The sequence below is a fragment of the Centruroides vittatus genome, unplaced genomic scaffold (genome assembly GCF_030686945.1).
Source record: "Centruroides vittatus isolate TY-2023 unplaced genomic scaffold, ASM3068694v2 scaffold_1782, whole genome shotgun sequence".
In the NCBI taxonomy this organism is placed as follows: domain Eukaryota; kingdom Metazoa; phylum Arthropoda; class Arachnida; order Scorpiones; family Buthidae; genus Centruroides; species Centruroides vittatus.
The window spans coordinates 188,506-211,025 of NW_027122685.1; the positions used below are offsets into that span (position 1 = coordinate 188,506).

A 22,520-nucleotide genomic window follows, 5' to 3' on the forward strand; every position below is an offset into this window, starting at 1 on the left:
AGAGTATGTAAATTTGGCCATTTTTATTTCATTTTATTTTTTCGCCGGTAGACTTTTATCTTCAATTAAGAAACCTGTACAAATAACGAGAGATAACGGCGGACACTCGAATACGAAACGTTACGGCGCATCTACTTCGATATTTAAATTCTATTAAATGCTCTTAAATGCCCGAAAACAAGTAACTTTTGATATTTTAACCATAGTTTAACCCATAAAATTCCCTATAAAGAACAAACTAAGGATTATCGAGAGAATAAAGTAAGCCACCGACTCAAATTTTGCATACTGATGCGGGCATTTTCTTTCACTGTTTTAAATTCTCATAACAGAAAAGTGATTTTACAAGTTATCTTTAACATCTTTCTCCCGTAAACGTATACAGGGTGATTGAAAAAGTAATAAAAGTGTAAAACGTGTATACAATGAACAATCGATCGCGTGCCAATATACTAAATTTTATTTTTAAAACGTCTTTCGATTAACTTGTACGGATATCAATTTGTCTATATTTACATAAAAATGTGGCCCGCAATTTATTTCGCATTTAGAAAACACGATTTGTCACCGCAATCTACAAAATTCCAAGCCGAAGCGTTAATTTTTAATCAAATAATAACATTGCCTACACGCTACGAAGCGATCTTCGCGTCGCGACGCAGACCTTCCGAATCTGCGTCGCTCGTTTCAAAAGTCGACAGTTGCGTGCGCATTCAAATCGTTCGAATATGCACGATTTTCGTCTGCGTCGCCACGCAAAGGCTGGGTCGTAACGCAGCGAAATTATACATACCGGTAGGCTGTATTTTAAATTTAAAACCGAAATATATAAAGAACAACCGGGTTAATAATTTTGCTAGGAAGCCCGATAAATTAAATTTGTACGTGTTAGATAAAATTTTTCCTTCGGCAAATTTAATTTCCATGAATTTCGATCCACTTAAAATCCTCCTACTTTAGTAATTTCAATTTTAAAGCTATTTTAAAAATATATTACGTTACATTTTTCAGATAATACGGTAATAGTAATTATGAATACGGTGAGATGCAAATCTTCGGCAATCTTCATTCTTACGCGAGAAAGGAAAATGGATGAAGAATGACGATGATAAGCTTCGTATCAGCTTATGAAGAGATACTTTGTAAGATCTTTCTCGCGTGTCTTAAGAACGTTCGGAGTGAATGCAGATTTTAAAATCGAATTAAAACTTCGGTGATTAAAAGATAATCATTTATATTCCGAGAAAGGAGCGAATAAAGACCTCTCTTTCAAATGTACAACTCGAGATTTTATATTCAAATCACGTACACGATAAAAGACTTTCCTCCAGATTACCACAAAATATTATTCGAAATTTAAAAATTAAATATAATTTTAATGTGATTTATTTCTAGAAAAATAAAGATTTTTTTAAACATTTTATCAAAATTATACCGAAATTAACTCGTGTTTTCGCGTGTGACGCCGTGTCGAAACGATATATCGACTTTTTCGATATTCCTATCTCTTCTCAATTTTTCTCTCGGTCATTGAGTTTCTTCCTAGGAAGACGTTAATATTTTAAATAATTTTTGAATATTTAAATGGTAAAAATTAGGCAGTGGCGCTTGAGCTCGTGACGTGACGCGTCGTTCGCACGTGCCGCTAAAATGCAGATAAATGTACATTAAATAACTATCAATAGTTGCGCAGTACACTTAAAACTATAGTTTAAAATTAAAATAATGTACAAAATTTTTATTTAAAACACGCACACGCACGCAAAATTTAGTATAATTTCTCGACACCAGATGGAAACACTACACAACTAGAAATCGCTAGGAACTCCGACCTCCCCTTTCTTTCCTCTATTTTCACAATAGTTTCTGTCTATTTAAATTTAAAAATATATATATTTATGAATATATTTTATACATTTTAAAAGTGTCACATCGATCGGAATTTATCCAGGGGAGTGGAAGGAGGAGTAAAAACCCCAACTATTTACACCATCGAGTATAAAATATTATTTATAAAAAGATACCTGGCATGTTTCCAAAATATTTTGAAACATTAATTCAGAAGATATGCAAAAGTAACATATTCTTCCACTCGATAATCGATGAGGGAGCGAGTTTCGTGTCAATGTTTGAACATGGAGAAGAGGAGAGAGAGGATGAAGGCAATCCTCTCTTGGCACAAATCCATATACAGTACCACTTTATAATGTGGTCGACACCTTCTGTAAAGTGTAACGTAGATGAATGGCAAATGGCATCGTGATAAATTTTATTATTATTCTATTTTCTGTTATACTCCTCCCTTACAACACGTTCCACATCCCAATGTTATCGGATTTTCAACATTTTATCACATGAATTATTCTTTCCCACTTATTTTTTTTATCTATTAAGTACTTCTTCTTTAAATGTATTTTAACATTTATTATATTTTTGAGGTATTTATTAAATTCTTAAAAGATAATTTATTATTTTCTATAAAAATTTAGGTGCGGATCGTTATGTTTTAGCAAAATACAGCAAAACCTGTTCAGAACTTGTCTAAACGGAAAAAAACTCTTCGGAGCGCAGCGATTTTCGGTGCTAAAACGAACCTGTTTAAAACGGAAACCTGCCAAAGCGGAGGAAATATTCGGTTTCGCGTGAGTCCGGTTTACACAGGTTTCACTGTATAATCGGATATTTTCAGATTCGGCGAGTAAAAATTTTAGGAATTAAAACGTGTTTTGTATATCCATTAAGTATTTTATATTTATATACAGTAAAACCTGTCAAAAACAAAACACGAATAAAAAGAAAACCTGCCTAAAAGGGAAAAATTCTTCGGTTCCGTGCGATTCCGGTTTACATAAGTTTTAATTTTAAAACAAAAAAAGATTTAATTACAGTAAAACCCGTGTAAACCGGACTCGCACGATACAGAATATTTTTTCCGTTTTGAACAGGGTTTACTGTATCATTTATAAACGATTGCAATTACATTTTTAATTGTGTACATTATAAATTAATGAAAATTGCACGATAAAATTTAAAATTTTGGCATCGCTTTGCCACGCCATTATGTAAAATATTTCATTTAACGCGTAATGGCGTAAGTTGGCGCGTATCATTTTCAAAATTTCTCACTCAATTCTAATTATAATTAAACTGTAAATTTAATACAAATTATATAAACTATTTCAATGACTTTTTCAATAAAGAATTTCACTTAAACTTCCGCAATTCTGTGGCAAGAGAAGAATACTTTACTAACGCACGTTACTTAGCATTAAAAATGGCGGAATTTTAGCAATTTATAGTCATTTTGAATAGCGAATTATGTAATAGCAGCACATTAATTTGTCATCGTTACAGAAACATTCATCTAGACTACATAAATAAGCAATTAAACAAAGTTGCTTCGTTATTCACAATCTACAATTGTTGCATTCAAGATTCTAACTTCTGTTATTGTACGCTTTATAATACATGTCGAGAGAATTGCGGCATTTCTAACAGAATTTAATAGTCAACATATACAATTAATCCATTATTTAGATAGTTTGAAATTTCAAGCAACATTTCATTATATAAATTATAGACCTACTTCATATAAACTGTCTATTATTTAACTTTTAAAGAGCGAAACAAATGCATTTATGAATGATTTTCCTGTTTAAAAGTAATAATAAAGTAGGCCTAGATATGTAACGCGATTTTGTCACTTAGAATAGTTCACGTAAGGCGTGACGGACAAAAAACGCAATTTTAAACCTTACATTTATATAAATAATCTGAATTGTATGAATTGTTAAGAAACAAATCATTAAAAAAGAAAATACAGCAACGAGTTACGTAAGACAAATTAATTCGTTGTATTTCCCTACCCTATCGACCTTTAACCTCCAAATTTTAACAGCATTAATTTCCCTCCCTGCAAAATTTTACAAATTTTCGGCAGAAAACACAGGGGTTATTAAGCTTCAAAGTGGATGAACAAAATCGCGCCCCTCGTCACATCCATACAAACAAAAATCCCTAAATTTTTTGCATTTCTCGATGTTTCGAAGTCTCCCGAGTCCAAAATTTTAGAGCGGGGTCATTTTTTTTTTACCGATCGCCATACTTTTCCTCTGTTATAAGTAAAAATCGTTTATTTGCATGAGGGCGCGTCACTTTTGCGCAACGCGACGCGCCGAAGCGTTTGGTTGCGACGACCGCTTCTTCGCGAACGAAACTTAATTAGCAAATGCTTAATAGTTGATTTAAACGCTTAATTTATGATAAATATCTACAAAATAAACAACTGGTTTATCTTCCACGCATCATCTATCCTTAGTTAAGCCTTCATAAGCTGAATTTCTCCTTTAATGAAAATCAATAATGTATGTAAGCTTATCGTAAATGCATTTAATTCTTAACGACAATTTGTTAATACAGTTATTTATTTTATTTTAATAAATAGTACGACATCGAAAATTGCAGTTTTAAATATCGAACGAGGAGCGGAAGAAACGGAGAATTTCCAAATTTCAACGAAAAAAAAATTCCGTGTTCTCTTTGCCATACGTAACGATCGGATTTCAATTTATGGACCCGTATTGAATTTACATAAACTTCAATGCCGAAATTTTGTTGTAAAGTTAGAAACTTTGACACAGTTCAATATTTAAAGCTGAATGACAAGAATACAATGATAATTACACGAAAAAATACAAATATTTAGAAAGATTTTTCCATTAAGAAAACGAGGTCAAGTTTTTAATTTTAATTACTGTAGTCGTTTGTTTGTCTGTCTGTCTGGCCGTTATCAACGTTAAAATATCATATTGTTTACTACGTTATATCAATTAATTAATGAAAATATTACACGAAAAATTCGGCTCTAAACTCGATTAACCGCATTTTGCAAATTTTAGCGTATCGAACAAGAAAGAGCCTCATTTTTTCAGGTTGTTGCGAGGTCTGTAAGTAATGAAGTAGACGAACGAGACAAGAATTTGGCATTACAAATAGTTAACTGACTTTTGGGCCATCCGTCGTTGGCGCGACGCTTTGTGACATCGACGAAAGCGACGCGCCAACTAAAATATTTTAAAGAAACAAGAAGTAATGAACAAAAGGAATGTAGATAAATCGTGATGATGAGATGCGATGCGATGCGATGCGACGCGATGCGACGCGATGCGACGCGACGCGACGACTTCTAATATAATGAGTAAAATTCAATATCTAATAAAATGCGCAATAAAAAAATATATAAAATTACGTATTAATAAGCTCTTAAATCTTTTTATCAAGGATACTAAAATAAAAATTTTAATTAAAAACACCAGATTAAATAAACATGGAAGAAAGAAAGAAAAAGAACTATTCAAAAACGAAAGACGATGTAATAAATTTAAAATTTCTAAAATTAGTCAACTAATAAATAATAATTAAACTTTAAGAAAATTATGCAAATCTTAATTTATCGAAAGAGTCGCACGTCAATACAAAAATTAATTATTCAATTCTTCAAAAATGATTTCCATTCTGAAGAACTTTATCCGCATTGTTAATGCCACTAGAAAATGTAAATTAAGGATATGAATTATAAATTTATGCCTTAATAATTAAATGATAAATTATATTGCTAAACGAATATACTTACGAAGATGTTAACAACAATCGAAAGCGCTAATGCTGTACAACCGTTGCTTGATTGTATTGAATTAACGTATTGTTCGAGTCCCTCTCATAAATATAAATCATGTCAATATCTTTTTGGACGTAATTAAATATATATAGGGGTAGAACTCAGTGGCGTAGAGTAGTGGGGGCGGCGGGGGCGGCCCGCCCCGGGCGGCACTTATAGGGGGCGGCAAAATTTCCCAATAAATAATAATATCTTGTAAAAGTACCTAAATAAGGGGGCGGCGAAATTTTTCTCCGCCCCGGGCGGCTGACACCAACGTTACGCCACTGGTAGAACTATATTGATTAGTAAGTAATTCAAATTTTAATTTTTAAAATAAGTATAAGTATTCCATACTTTCATATGAAAACTGAAAGTACAGTATCTCATTATAGTCTCGTTTAGACCTTAGACTCCTTGCTGTTATGTATAATAGAGAGAAAGTATGGCGATGTGTCAAATGATAACCTCCAAGATTTTTACATTTTTGTACTTCGGGGGACCGTCAAACGTCTAGAAATACAAAAGCCAGCTCCAAAATTTGGGGGGTTTCTGTACGTTTGGATAAACGTGTGTGGGAGCGCGATTTTGTACACCCAATTTGAAGCTGAATAACTCCTGTTCCTTTTGTCGAAAACGTTCGAGATTTTGCAAGTAGTTTTAGATATTTGGGGATCGAAGTTATTAAATTTTGCTGGTTAGAGGTTGGGGTGGGGAGATAGAAGGTGTCGTGTGTCGTATCTCGAGTGGAGTCGGACTTGACGATTTTATTCGTTATTAGCATTTAATTTTTTTAAATAAAACTCGTTTCTATCCTCCAAAATTAATCTTTTTAATATTTTATAATAATTAATTATGCAACAAAATTTTAAATATCATAAGAGATGGCGGCAAACGCAATTTTAAATGTTGCTACCGGGAAAGTTACGCAATTTGTTGCTGGATTTTTAAGCCTGTGCATTGTTAATAAAAGTAGTACAATTGTAATTTTATAAAGTGTGGTAGGGTTTGTTACTTTCTTCTTCTTCCTTTTTTTCCTGCCTTTTTTTTCTTCTTATTTTTTTTAATAAACGAAATTGCTTCCTTTAATTTATAAATTTTCTAAAGGAAAACATCACAATTTTACTTGATTAATTATTTGAAATATTATATGGATACTTTTACTTCTTATCTTGTTCTCTACCTTCCCAAATTGCGTGTAATCCTTCTAATTTATTGCTTATAATCATTTTAAATTATTATTTTCGTTCATGAAACCTTTTTAAAGATAGGAAAACGTAATCATGCTTTTTATTTTTCTCTCATTTCACAAATTTGCCTTCTTGTTTCATTACTTTTCAGTTCTTTTTATGCAATTTTCTTTACAGGAAAAATTGGCTTGATTGATTAATTATAACATTAATTTCACTTAATAAGAATAATACGTTAATGTAGGAATATAAACGGTGAATAATAATTTAATAAAATGAATTTCGAAGATAGGAAGAAAATTAATTTAAAAATTCGCTTTTGAATAAATGCAGTCCTTTGCTATATCTAGAAAGAATAAGAACGCTAAAATTTAATGAGGATTGGTTTAAAATATAATTCCTATAACAACAATTGGTTTATAAAAATAATTAGGCGGAGTTACTTATATTCCAGCTTTCTAATTAGAAACAGAATATAAATATAACTCCGCCTCTTCTATTTCTGACCAATCTTCGTTAAGAAATTTTTAAGTTCTAATATCTTACGTATATTGCGAAGGACTGCATATCTTAATAGATTTTATTTCGATTGTTTCTTCTGTAATGATTATCAAAGTTATTATTTATATATTATTATTATTATTATTATTTTATTTGTATCATAAATAATATTCAATTGAATAAGGCTTACACAGTTAGAATTTATAAAGTACTTTTAAAATGTAAATAATAAAAACGAAAGTATATAAATTCTATATACTGCAGTTTAGTTAGAAATTATAGAAAAAAAAGGAATGTGGATAAAGATAAAAATTATTTTCTATTACTTTGAAAATGAAATATTTTTAAAATTGAAAATACTATTTTTTGAAAAATTTTAGGCAAGTGAATATAGTGTAAAGATTCTTTTACAATTATTTTTATTAAAGATTTATCCAGTTTATATATATAAAATTAAATAATAAATTTATTTCGTATGAATTTTATATATATCTTATCTTATAAAAAATTCGAATATCTTAAAAATTATTTTATTAAATAAAATAATAAGAAATTTTTATTCGTAATTAATCACTAGATCATTAAATATTTTCTACGCAGCTAATTTCAATTTGTGAAAAATATTTAAACCTAACAAAACCTTGAATAATTTACGAACATAATAAACATCAAAGGCATCTGTTTATAAGAATTCTCATTTAATTAAAACTCATAATTTAATACTTTCATAACGAAGGAAAATTTTAGATTATTCGCAGCAACAGCACAATCAATGTGGGGGGAATTAAAGTCGGCCATTTTTTTTATTATTATAATTATTATTTACTTTTGAAAACTTTAAATAACATCTAATGATGGATTACAAGATACGTTTCTTATTAAAAAGTTTGAAAAAATAATTTATTTTCTACGAATGGTTTTTATATCGCTAATTCTACTCTTAATTTACACGTCGTGTATATATTTAATGTAATTGAAGTAAATGTTAAATTTTTAACCTTAATAATACATTTAATTAAATTATCTTCGAATTAAATAAGAATTTTTCCAAGATATTCCGGCTTTTTCTCCCTTCTTATTTTTATTAATGCATCCTAAACTGCAATAAAATACTTTTTCTCTCCCCCTTCTCTCTCTGGCATTCGTAATTACTAACATCTGATAAATGATATTAATAAAACTCGAACTAAGCTGAAATGGTAATAATCAATATTCACAAGGATATAATTTGCTTAAATACAACTTGAGAGATTTCTTTTTATCCTCCTCCTTACATACACACGTACATAAATTTGAAAAAAGGAAAAATTTGGGAGGGGAAAAGCTGTAAAATGATTATCAAATTTCTTAAGCGCATAGAAATATTACTTTAAGTTTTATCCTATTGAGTAATATGTAAATGGAAAAAAATCCTATTAATCAAAATCCTTTCTAACGCATTAAAATTTAAGCGAATTTGTTTACGTAATTATTTGATAAAAACTTGTTTCCTTACAAGAAAAATCGATTGATTCTGTTGTAAAATAACGTGTTAAGGCCAGAATTTAAAATATTTTCTTGTTTAAAATTAGAATAATTATCGGAATAACATCGATTTGTTTTAGTAACTTCGTTACAATTTTTACAGATAAATTTTTTTCGTTCTGTTAACGATAATTCGTAAATTTAATTGTCTTCTTTTTTTTCAATAACGAAGCCAAAGAGTAAATACTTGAGTAGATCAATTTGTCTGTTCTTAATAATGGTAAAATATTTATACAGATTTTGATGAAATTTTGTATTTGCGAGATGAAAATCTATTAAGATATGCAGTCCTCCGCGATATACGTAAGATACTAGTAACTTAAAAATTTCTTACCGAAGATTGGTCAGAAATAGAAAAAGAGGAGTTATATTTATATTCTCTTTCTAAGTAGAAAGCTGGAATATAAGTAACTCCGCCTAATTATTTTTCTGGGCCAATTGTTGTTAAAGGAAATATAATTTTAACCAATCCTCGTTAATTTTTAGCGTTTGATTCTTCCTACATATAGCAAAGGACTACCTTTATTCATAATATAAGAAAATTCTTTTATTATATAAGAAAATACAGAATATATTTTAAAATTCCTTAGTATCTAATAATTAATATTCATTAAATTTAAGCAGTTAAATCTTAATTAGAATATTAATTATTATTTTTGTGTTAAAAAATTAAATATTATAAGTTTATTATTTGATATTTTTTTTAACGTAAATTTCTCATAACCTCTCTTTCCTATTTCCAGTTGTAAGAAAGGATTAAGATGAAAGATTATATAAGCTACAGTTCTACTCGTATGTATATAAAAATCCTTAATTTTCTAACACGGAATAGGGCGTATATACATGTCCTGGTAGTAAAATTAAATTATTCAAAAAATACAAATGCAATTAATTAGTAAATTGACTACAAAGTATAATTTCCAAAATGTTTGCCTTCAGACACAATTAAATTCTGCAGACGTTCGTAAAGTTGTCACTAATACGGTGTTTTACCGCTGCCGAAATTCCTTTCATTGCGTCTTCTGAAGAATCCGCAGGTTCTTCATTGGAAGCACATAAACATTATCTTCAGTTGCTTCCATAATGTAACGCCTGGGGGTTTAAATAGGGACTATTTTGGAAACCGCCCTCAGCCTTTTTCTGGTGCTTTCAGAGCTACAAATATGGGACAAAACACTTATTTTGGGTCGTCAAACACTTCTTGGGCCTAAATTGTCTCTCTATAAAACTCTCATATACAACTTTTCTACTGTTCAGAACTTATAGTATTTTCCCTCCAGGACATAGGACTACATATGCTCCATACTGTAGCTTTAAGACTTCAAGTAGCTTTATTTGTATTAATAAAATTTATAGGCTTCAAAATATATCATTAATATTCTACTAATTTGTATAAATTTAAATAATAAAATATTTAATTTCAATTGTTTTAAAGCCAATTTACATTAAAATTAAAGTCCTTTGAAATTAAATAATTTATGCAGTCACGATTTAATCTGTAAATCTATAAAAATTACTACAATGTTGGGCTACAATTTTTAATCATATTTTTAATTTATTTAATTTAAAATATATGATCTCTACTTCAAATTCGTAGTGGCTTACCCCTGTACTGTACATCATACTTTTCTTGTTAGCAATAGAGTCATGCCGGTCATCTATCTAACTCCGTTCCGAAGAAATTTTTGAATTGAAATAACGCGACTTTTGGTCTATACCGGAAATTGAATACAGTTAATCGAGACCTATTTCCCCTAAGGACAGACAGACAGTGGGAATTTATAGGTCTACAATTTTTTAAATTGCGGACCAACAATTGTAAGAATAACGAGAAACAACAATAATTATTATATATATGCATAAAATAATATACAATAAACAATCTTTTCATGTAGTAAAACCTGTGTAAACTGGATCGTACAGTACCGAATATTATTTTCCGGATTACCAGTTTTTCGTTTTAAACAAGTCTTTTCAGCACCGAAAATTGTTGCGTTCAGAAGAATTTTCCTGTTTAGGCAGGTTTCCATTTTATTGAAGTTCCATTTTGAACAAGTTTTACTGTATATAATACTCAAATTATGTATGTATGTTAGGTAAAGGCTTCTACATCGTTTAACGTATATTCACCAAATTTGGCATGAATATTCTTCGACACCTTAAAAAAAATGCTACCCCTAAATCTCACCCCTCTTAGTCTAGGTCCTAGGTTGAGGGACAATATTACAGGCCTAAAGTTATAGAAACAATCTTAAAACAATAAACGATAGTAATATTATTATAATTTTAAAGCTTTTTAAAGAATTTCCTACTAAATATTAACTTCTAAGGATATAAAAATCTGCTTTTTGATTTTACTCTATTGATCTTTATAGAAAAAAGTATACATGGTAAAGCTTATGCACAGTAAATTTGGTATTATCAGAATGGTATTTTGAAGGAGATTTATTGTTTTTTTAAATTTATTTATATTTTTAAATATTAAAAAGCAAAACTTAGGTAGGTAGACTACTTATTGATTCCGATACTTTTCTAGAAGATAGTATTCTATTACCGATAGGAAAATGTCAAAGCTGAATGCGACCACCGAACTGCTATACTTTCTGAATGCATATGCGATCCGATTCTTTGTAAAACAAAAAAGACAAAAGTGCTTTGGACTTAAAAAAACACCGGGAAAAAATCAAATAAAGTCAATTCTCGTTTCAAATCACGAAAATCCAGATAAGACATATAGGAATCAATGTGTAGGGGACCTTATGTTATTATGTAAAAAAATTTCTTCTGTTTGCTCATCCACTGCCATTCGTAGATGACTGCAGATGTTTGGTAATGACATATTCGTCTCCATACCGATAATCTCCTTTAGCTAAGAAGTTTTCTGCGAAACTTTATAGCAAATAGTCACAAGAGAATAAAATTTTAAGATGGTATAATTAATTTTCTTTTTGTTTTTTTAAAGTCATTTCTAGTCTGAAAGTTAAACGAAATGAATTTAAATTTTTAAAATTTAAAATTGTAAAAATTCGTGTTGAAGTACATAAAAAGAAACTGTTGTTTTGCTTGTAATTTTTAGGAATTTAATTGAGAACTAAAAATAATGTTTAATTTTTTAAAATATATTTTTAATTAATAATTAAATATAGAATTATAAAAATTAATATTTTAAAATGATCGTTATGCAATTTATGTTATTGATTTTTAAATTGAGTCATAATCCATTAAAAAACGAATTTTTTAATTTATAGGACCCCGAAAATATTTTGTTACCATGTTGTTGTCAGGAAAAGTATGATTTACAGGGGCAATGCACTACTAAAATCGAGAGCATATTTTAAATGAATAAATTAAAAATATGATTAAAAATTGCTGTTCGGCATTGTGATTGTTACAATAAATAATCGCTTGTATTGAAATTAACAACGGTGACTTCATCTATAACTGTCATGCTTTAAATAACTTTTACAAAACAAGTACCGAGTCATATAAAAAATTTTCCCACAAAAACTAGAAAATGTCAGACTTCAATAAAAATTTTCGTTACTGACAGTCGTCATATTTTAGATATATTTGAACAATACTTTTTTATAGCTCGTCCGTAGTACTTTTTCAGGAAAGAATGATGATGTATATATGTAACGCTGATGTATATATATATATCGCTGAAACATTAATTTCGAATTTGGAATAAATATTTTCGCGATTCACTTCTGTGTTTTTACTATACGAGACATTACAAAATCACATCACTCAGTATATCCGTAACTATTGTCAAATCTCTTTAATGGCGACAACTTAATCATTTAAAAATATTTTATAATCTAACGAGCAATTATTTATTGTGACATGGTCACAATGCCAAGCTGCAATTTTTAATTATATTTTTTATTTATTTAATTTAAAATATATGCTTTCCACCTCAAATTAGTAATACATCATACTTTTCCTTTAACAATAGAGTGATGCTGGTCATCTTTGTAATTCCATTAAAGGGAAATTACGTCACTTCAAGTTTTTATTCAGGACGTTCTAATATAGTTGATCGGGGCCTCCTGCCCCTAACATTTCATATTTTTTCTCGGCTTTCATCTATCTAACTCCATTCTCGATATTAAGAAAAGACAGACATAAATTCTCACGGTTTAAATTATAAATTATCTAAGTCTACAATTTTTTCAAATTGTAGCCTAAAAGATACAGTAAAAATCCAGGATAAAATGAATATAAATATCTTTATTGTTCATATAGAAAAATAATTGTAATTATAAGGTCTTGTCTTTCACGAATTGTATCAATTGTTTCAGTAACAAATGTAAATTTTTCTTCCTTGTAAATTTAGAAATTCGTTAAATTGGAAAAATTGGTACCGGTAACATTTCTAGTTTAGAGGAACTTCCTCCAAATTTGTTAGATTTAGTGGCAATATTTTGTAATCTATGTCAGCCCTTCTTTAACTACTGAGATATGTAACCCTCTCCAAAAATAAAATAAAAAAATGTTTGCGATTGTCTGTATGAATGCACGTTTGTTTCTCTATGTAGATTATATGTATGACTAGGAATCGCCCACAAATTACGTAACACTACTTTTAAACTATCATCTACCCCTTTGCGATGCTCTGTGACGCTGTCGCACGTACCCACCCCTAAGACGATTACGTATAAATTTCATTGAAAAACGCAATATATATAAAATCCACACCGTTACTGAACAGAATTTTTGTTTAAATTGTTTATTTAATTTTTAAAAATTTAAATTTAAAATAAAGTACAAGTAATCTTTAATAATAAAAAATAATATAAAGTACTAATTTTTTTCGATATTTTAACATCATAAATCTTCTATATATAAGATTTATTTTACAGAATATATAAAGATTAGCCTATTAAATTCTTCACTTAAACTTTCATCTCTATCATTTATTCCTCTGATAATATATATAGAAGTTATAAAATTCTTCATAAATCAAACTAAATATGAGTCATTCACCGAGGGACAAATATGGTCTACGTGAAAGAATGATCAAGAAGAACATCCAAGTGATCTCATTTATGAAAAATTCGATAAATCAATAAAAATGTGGACCCATTATAAAAAGAGTTATCCAATAAAATTCTATAGAAAAAAATCAGGTTAAGCACCATTTTTATCCGTAAAGTAATCAAATCATTTAATATTAAAATGCAATTTAACTTCGAAAATAATTAATGTAATTCTTAGTTATTTCTCTACTCGAGTGGGGTGACCTTTGACATTTATAAATTTAGCTACGAAGATAATCTTACGTATATTTTACTTTTTTACTGTATTAAAAATTGATTCGACAAGTTAATCTTACAGAAAAGACTGTACGGCTAAACTGTAAGATAAACTTAAATCTATATATATATATAATTCAAAACTGGAAAGGAAAGTACATCGATCTAAACGTTAGTTACATAAAAAGTACAGATTTATATTATATTAAATTACCATTTTCAAATAAAATTACTTTCCCTTTCCTTGAAATCAACTTTGATGAATATTCTTGTTTGATAACTTCTTTTATATCAATTTGCATTACAAAATAGATAAAGATTCTCTTGAAATATTAAAGAATTTCCTTCTAGACTGTAATTCCATACGTTTTTTTCTAGATTTATTTAGTTTTGTGTGTGTAAAGATTCTTCGAATGTGAGCGCAATTGATTTTATATAGAAAGAGATTCTGAGCACGAAATTGTATATTACCAGAAAAATCATATTAGAAATACATAATGCAACATCGTTGTATAAAGTCCATATTTATATACATTTTTAAAAAATAATCCGCATTCAAAAGTCGAATAAATTTAATGATTTCGATGGAGAATATCCATTAAATCTTTGGAAAAAATCCTTTGTCGTACAACGCGGAAAAGTGGGACATCCCCTTAAAAATAATTGTAATTAATTAAGCATTAAAGATAGAACCGTTTACGCATAATGAATTTTACACCGTTATTTATATTGTCTGGCACTAAATATTATTCCTCTTAGAATTTAATTTTCTACAATATAAATATAGCTAGAGGCTATTCATTTTCTTGAAATTGGCTTCATTTTCGGCTGTAAACCAGTGTTATTTTTACACAATTATAATAAAAATTATGAAAATCTCTACGTTGAATTCACTTTTAAAAAATATAATACGAAGTTTTAGTGTTATAGAGATTAATACGTGTACAAGAATTGCGTAAGTTTGTAATTGGCTTCAGTCTTCTTGTCTCGTCTGTCAGGCAATTAAGAGTAACATCGAGTTTTGGAGTAGAAATGGGGGATTTACTTGTCATTCATATCTTCAAATTACACCACTTCATAAATTACGTACTCTAATTTATTAAAATTCGAAGAAATTATATCGATTATTTGTCGAAAGTGTATAAAAATATTCTAAAAATAATATATTTTTCCAGTTCTTTTGTATGTATTCATTGAGAATTATAACGGAAAGTTGAAGTCGACGAATCAACAACTTTTAAAATAATTTAATTTCATTTATTTTTAAAAAATTCTTTGGGAGGATTAAGTTCCTCCTCCTCTTCTTATTTTTAAATCAATCAAGGAAGAATAGATTAGAAGCCAAAACAGAATAACAAAAAGAACGACTACAACTCTCATTAAGGCTAACTTGTTCGAATTCTTTTTATTCTAACGTGACAATGTAGTTTTGAAAAATAAAAATAAAATAAAGTGAAAATTCTGTTTGAATTCTGTAATTCACAATAAAATAAAGTTGTTTGAAAAAAACTACAATTATTTACGTCTTAACCATGAATTTTTAACTTATCCAATAAATTTTCTCGTTATATTCGAGCTTAGACAACGATAATATACGCTTTAAAAATTTATATAATTAGATATAATTATATAAAATTATCTTCGTGATAAATTGTATTTTTATAAATTCTTTAACCTTTCGAAGAATGAAGCTATTAAATTGACTTTAATCGAGTTTTTACTTGGCTAAAGTAAATTTAATAGAGGAAAAGTATAGCGATCGGTTAAAAAATCATCCCCGAAGATTTTTAAAGTTTTCGACTAGGGAGACCTTGAAACGTCGAAAAATGCAAAATATTTCGCGGGTATTTTTTATATGTATGAATGTTTATGTATATGTGTCTGTATGTGTGTGGGGGTACAATTTTGTTCACCCACTTTAAAACTTAATAATTCCAGTAGTTTTTGCCAAAAATTGCTAAAATTTTGCGCAGTGGTTTGTTTATTGTTTATTTGATGCTGCTAAATTTTGGTGATTGAATGTCGAAGGGGTGGGGAGATAGAGGGGGTCGTCTGTCGTATCTCGAGTGGAGTCAGACTTGACGAAGATTTTATTCGTTATTAGCATTTACAATTTTTTATAAAGCCCCTCCCTACCCTCAAAATTAAGCTTCTTGCCCTTTTATAATAGTTAAAAAATATAAAACGTTTAAAATAAAATATGATAACAGATGGTGCCACCAAATATTTCCGGAAGAGATAAGCAACCGGTTACTGGATATTTTTTCTAGTCGTTTATTAATATTTGATGACTGTTAAGAGGGAGGGGAATTTATGTGTAGATTTTTAAAAGGGAGGGAAAATATTGCGAGAAATTATCTGAAAAGCAATCGGAATTGTAACAAGAAGAAAAAAAGTTTCGCATTACTTCCGACACAAAATTTATTGAATGATTATATCCCGAACACGTCTATTGTATATAGTTTGGCTGTGAAATTCGGTTCGAGAAACATGTCTAACATGGCATTCAATACTGTAAAATAAAATAGGTATTCTAGTAGCAGACCACTGCATTAGTTGCCACAAAGGTTCTTTATATACAGAAACGAAACTAAAGTTTTTTTGAGGGAAAAGGGATTTTATTTTTTTCTAGTAGAAAGAATGTTTTGCGATGTATCCGGAGATCTATGCATCGATTCCCAAGGGCGAACAAAAGATTTTCTCTGTTTTTTTAAAGACTTTTGGGGTTTTGTTGTTTTTATAGAACATGAAAATTCTCAGAGTGTAAGTGGATCAACAAAATTATATTTTTGTTGTGCATATTAAAAAAAAAGCTTGAAAAACAAGACAAAACTTTTCATCCTTTACAAACTGAAGCTATTCAAAAAGATTTTTTTGTTTATTTTTTTCTCTTATTGGGCTAAAATTCAAAAAAATTGTCGTCCGTCCGTCTGTCTGTCTTTCCTTAATCTCTAGAATAGCGTTAGATAGATGTAAATCAAGACCCACGTGATTTCAATTCAAATATTTTCTCCCGAAAGGTGTTAGATAGATGACCCGCTCGGCTCTACTGTTAAAGGAAAAGTATGATGTACAGGGGCAAGCCACTACTGATTTGAAGTGGAGAGCATAAATTTTTAATGAAATAAATTAAAAAATATGATTAAAAATTGCAGCCTAGTATTGTGACCATGTCACAATAAATAATTACTCGTTTTTGTTTATGTTTTCCTCCCCATTAATTCTATAAAAGAAGGTTGTTTTAGTTAATTTTTTAAATATTTTTATGCTATCTCTTTCAGGTGTTCAGCATATTGCCTGGTAGAGACGTGATGTCTGCAGATTGATGAAGCAACCAACATCTGTCGCTTTTTATTCCGAACGATACAGAAAGTGATTAAGGAAGAACCATAGCAATATATCACTCTCATTGACAGAAGAGTATTGAACATATCAATAAAATGATTAAACACAAAGAGGTCATTTTTTAAATCAGCTTAAGATATTTTGTAAAATGAATGCCTTGTTGCGTAACATTGATCCATTACTTTCCGTATCTAAGCATGAATAAAACGATAATTCTCGCCGGAGAATTTTGTTAAATTAATGAAAATTGTTCAAGATTCGACGAGTTAATTTTTAAATTAATTCAACATCAAATATTTTCTTTGTAATTTTCATTTATCATCGTCCTTATAAAGATTTCCTTCTTCGTAAGGAAAGCTCGTTATAAGGTTGATGATAACTTCATCCTTATGTTATCGGGAAAAGTATGATGTACAGGGGCAAGACACTACTAAAATCGAAAGCATATATTTTAAATTAAATAAATTTAAAATATGATTAAAATAGCAACCCGGAATTGTGTCGAATGTCAGAATAATTTTTGCTCGTTTGCTTTATTATTTTCCATTATATTTTTCGTATTAATTTGCTTAAACTCGAAAAAAATATTATATATTTACATTAAGATCACTGGAAAGAGATATAAACAATTTATTTTTTATTATTTTGTATAGAATGATGTAGAGAAATTTTCTACCTGAGGCTAGTCCCAGTACAAACAGCAAGACAAAAACAAGTTATTTTTAGGTTATTCTGCAAACACTAAAGGTATTAAGTGCCTTTTCGCATTCATTAAATATGCAAACAATTATTTTACATTTAGAAATATAAAGAGCATGCATTAAATCCATTTAAGAAGATGCTCACTGGGATATTTATTGAGGAGAGGCAGCAATATTTGATCTTAATTATTTTATACTGAATTTTATGTAGCACGAGAGAAAAATTTCCATTGCTCACAGCTGGAATTTAGTTTAAGAATAAAAAAAATAAAGAAAATTTTAAAAATAACGCTGAGAACATGCAAACATTCGACTGCTTTCTTTAAGCAATAAAATGTTGGCAAAGTCTTTTTTAAAAAGTACATTTGACTTCTAACTCAATTATTGACTTCTCTCTCCATTAAATCTGAAGTTAATTTTATTATAAAAGTAATAAAATTAAGAAAACTCGAGAGAGTTTTAAGAAAAAAGAAACTCACCTGCAGGTTCCACCATTTTGGCAAGTAATCAAACTTCCTGACGGTCCACAAAGTGGGCTATGTTGACATTCATCCCCATAATACGTATCGAAACAGTCACAGTAATAACTATGATAATCAGCTGCTGCTAAACATCTTCCAGTGTATGAGCAATGATGATTTATGCAGCCATCTTTCTTAACGGCTTGTGTTTTGTCCATGATTTCGTAAGTGATGTTGAAACCGAAAACATCCAAAAAATATTCACGAATTCTTAGATGAATATTCCCTATTTCACGGACCACAAATTCGAATACCAAAATCGGTTTGTTGGTTAATAAATACGTAGGTCTGTTATCTGAAGAGACGGGATCGAATTCGTGTTTCCCAGCGTAGAAGTTGTCGGCAAAGAAAGCATATTCTGTTAACTTCACCCCTTCTCTCATGTAGAACTGCGTGAAGTATATGGCAATCACTTTGTTGACGGGAGCTTCGATAACCCAACGACAACTGATAGGAATGGGATATTGTTTAGGGAAATTTGGAGTTACGATAATTCCTCTCGGATCTTGTAAGGTTCCACCACAATTTGTGTAAACGATTTCCTGTCCGAGGGATGCTCCTCCGACACTCATAATCAGCATCATCCACCAATGCCATTGCACCGTATCCATTGTAATTATATTTATTTTCTAGTCAGGAGAATTTTTTCGATTGATTTTCCGTCAAATCGATACACATAACTCGAATATTTCAAGTTAAATCTGTAAAGAAACAAGTAATAAAGAGTTTATAAGTAGGTCACAAAAAGAATATATTGTCTAACATTTAAACACATTAAAGAAAGAGGAAGGAACCTTCTTCTAAATCCTACTACATTAATTCTGTAATTGGCTAAATGCGGAAGAATCATCAATAAGATATTTCATGTCACGATAGTTGGAACGTTACAGCATTGTTGAACCGCCTTCGTTCCTTTTTCCATCATCTAGACAATAAATCCTCAATTCTCCTGTTGTAGACATGGCAAGCGTCTTCTCTTTCTCAACTACACATTACTTAGACTGGTGGTCGAGACATTCCGTCGTCCCACTTGTCTCTACAACTTTTATTGTTCGATACACGTAATTGTTTACCCCGCATTTCGACTTGGACTTGGAAATCTCAACGATTATTTTAAAACATTAAAATGGGCAATAAAAACATTTTATTGAATGTAAATTCTCCTGTATCATCCTTCTATTCGATTTATATTAACTCGTTTTTTACCGTTTAACCGTTTCCCTTCTACCCTTTTGTCAAGCTGTAGTGCATTGAACTTTAAGTAAACTAACCTCTAATTTTTCATCATTAAAAGAAAAAAGATATTTATTTATCTATATCATAAAAATAATATCGATTCACTACAATTTTAATTCTTTATTAACGAGCAGATTTATTTCATTTTAAGTTTAAGGTTTTCTTAACCATTAAATTTCCTCGGAACCTATCACACTTAGTAAATTTATAACGTTCTGGGTATTTCTCGAGTCTAACAAGAACAAATTACCTCAATGGACTTTGGTCAACCAACAACAACGCTATCATTTTAACAGGAGCTTGCATTTCGGTTCCTTGTTATCAATCCCTGGAGCAAATTCTCTTGAATTATTATCAAAGACACTCATTTAAATGATACGATACAAATTTACAGGATATAATTTCCACATCTAACATCATTTTTCTCTTTGTTTACCGTAAATTTTACGCTCCACGCGACAGTTTAACTAGCTTAAAACATATAATACGACGAATCCTTTCATTCGTCAAATTACTTAGACAAGAGGGAGAGAGGGAAAAATATCTTAATATTTAAAAAGTTTATACAAATTTACTAAACGAGTAAGCCGAATTTTGAATTGCTAAGTAAACACGACTTTACTGTATAAACAAATGAAAGACAAATACGTTTGGATGTTATACATTTCTTCGAAACTTAAACAGAGTAAAATTAAATCTAAGTTCTAGATAACTTTATTATTCAAAATCGATGAAAGTCAGTTTTCTTTTGACAAAAGAACCAATTGGTTTTCTTCCGATACTACATTCTTTTTCCTCTAAAGAATGATGAACGACACGTTGAAATCGTTACTAGGATGCAGTCTATTTTTGGTGTTTGGTGTGAATGGCCATCTCAACTCCGAACAAAAACTCAATTCCGTACTCGGATGATAGCAAATGGTAGAAAAGAGTCACGAGACCAACAAGATATTCTTTACCTCTCTTTTTTCCCTCTATTTTTTGAAAAAATAGAAAGAAAAACTAGTTTATACTTTGCAACAGAAATCCTCAAACAGAACTATATAAGCTTATTTCTGGTTGCACGCGGTTTTAAAAGAGGGGAAAATAAAGTAAATGCTAATAAAATAATCGATAAGAAACGTAACTCCAATTCTCTAAACTTTTTTGATGAATTTACGCGTAAATTTATTTACATCCTGCTAATTGTACACGCGATTCTTTCAGATTCAATTCTTTTGAGATATTGATTCGAATTATTTAACAAATATTTCTTTTAAAACCTTTTTAAATATATATATTTTTAATAATTTTGTTTAATAAAGAACATCGGAATTTTACTACAAGAATGTAACCTTTTACTGGTGTTTGAACTGATTTAATGGTGGCGAATTTTAATTAGTTTTGCCATAAAAACTAAAGGAGTAGGAAATAAATGAAGGCCAATTTAGTGTATTTAAAAAGTAATCTAAGAAAAAATATATACGGTAAAACCTGTGTAAACCGGACCGGCACGGTACCGAATATTTTTTTCGGTTTTTGAACAGGTGGCTTTTTAATACCAAAAGTTTTTCCCCTTTAAGAAGGTTTTTGTTTTCTTACGGTTCTGTTTTTAACAGGTTTTACTGTATATAAATGTCAAAAAGTCGCGTTTAAAGTCCAATAAAAGATCGATAAATCTAGACAGAAAGAATCTTCTTTAGTTCGACGAGTATTTTTTCCACCATTTTATCAAAACAAAACATGAAAAAATGTAAGATACTGCAGTTGCTGCTTTCAGCATGGGAAAAAAGGCAACTAACCCGTATTTTTCCAGTTGAAACTACCTAAACATGATTTTTCAGAAGTATGACGACAACCAAGAAAAAATTATTTACATACTTTTTCAAAAAATTCGCTCGCTTCGGAGGCTTAGGATTTTTGAAATTCGAAATTAGAAAAAAATGTTGACTTTAATTTAATTTTAAATGTTTTCAAAGTTTTAATTTTTCATTCTTTTTTAAATTCCTCGACATTATTTCATTTCATCCTTATCAATCGATATAAAAAGCGGCCCAAGAGTCGGCAAACCCGAGAAAGTAACTTGAAATAATTGCAGGCTCCGAGCCTGCAATTATTTGACACCGATTTTCACTATTCTTGCAGAAAAAAGGTTCTCTTTCGGTTAACTGACTTTTGGCCCACCCTGTATGCATAATTCAACTATAGCCGCATAATATATACAGTATATATTTATTTATTTATTTACTTTAAGATCGTGGTCTCCGAAACAATAGTAAAGAGTGTTTATTTTTATTTACTAAAAGGATTATTTTATTTATAATAGAGGGCGTGTTGCTAAATAAATAAATTTCAGAACATAAAATACATATTTATCCTTAAAAATGTTTTGCCCATTGTGCCTTTTACATCACCGCGTCATTATCTGATCCATCCTTCTTATGGCGTGATGTACAACTTTAAATTATATCGTGTGTAATGTAGGTGCAGTGTAGGTACATTAAGGTGCAGTAAAGATGCGTTATGATGCAGTATAATACATCTTGTGCTGAACGGTCACAAAGTCACTCTTGACCATTCTGTGCTATAATTCTAATAATCATCTATAT

General features: G+C 29.7%; 1 protein-coding gene across 1 annotated transcript in view; it reads right to left on the reverse strand.

Annotated features, from left to right (window-relative positions):
- The window catches only part of LOC136987413 (uncharacterized), a 272,592-nt gene that overhangs the window by 165,787 nt on the left and 84,285 nt on the right, over nt 1–22,520 (reverse strand). The window contains 1 exon segment of the mRNA XM_067285148.1: nt 18,655–19,397. Within this exon segment, the coding sequence (XP_067141249.1) occupies nt 18,655–19,307 (653 nt within the window). The 5' untranslated portion in view covers nt 19,308–19,397.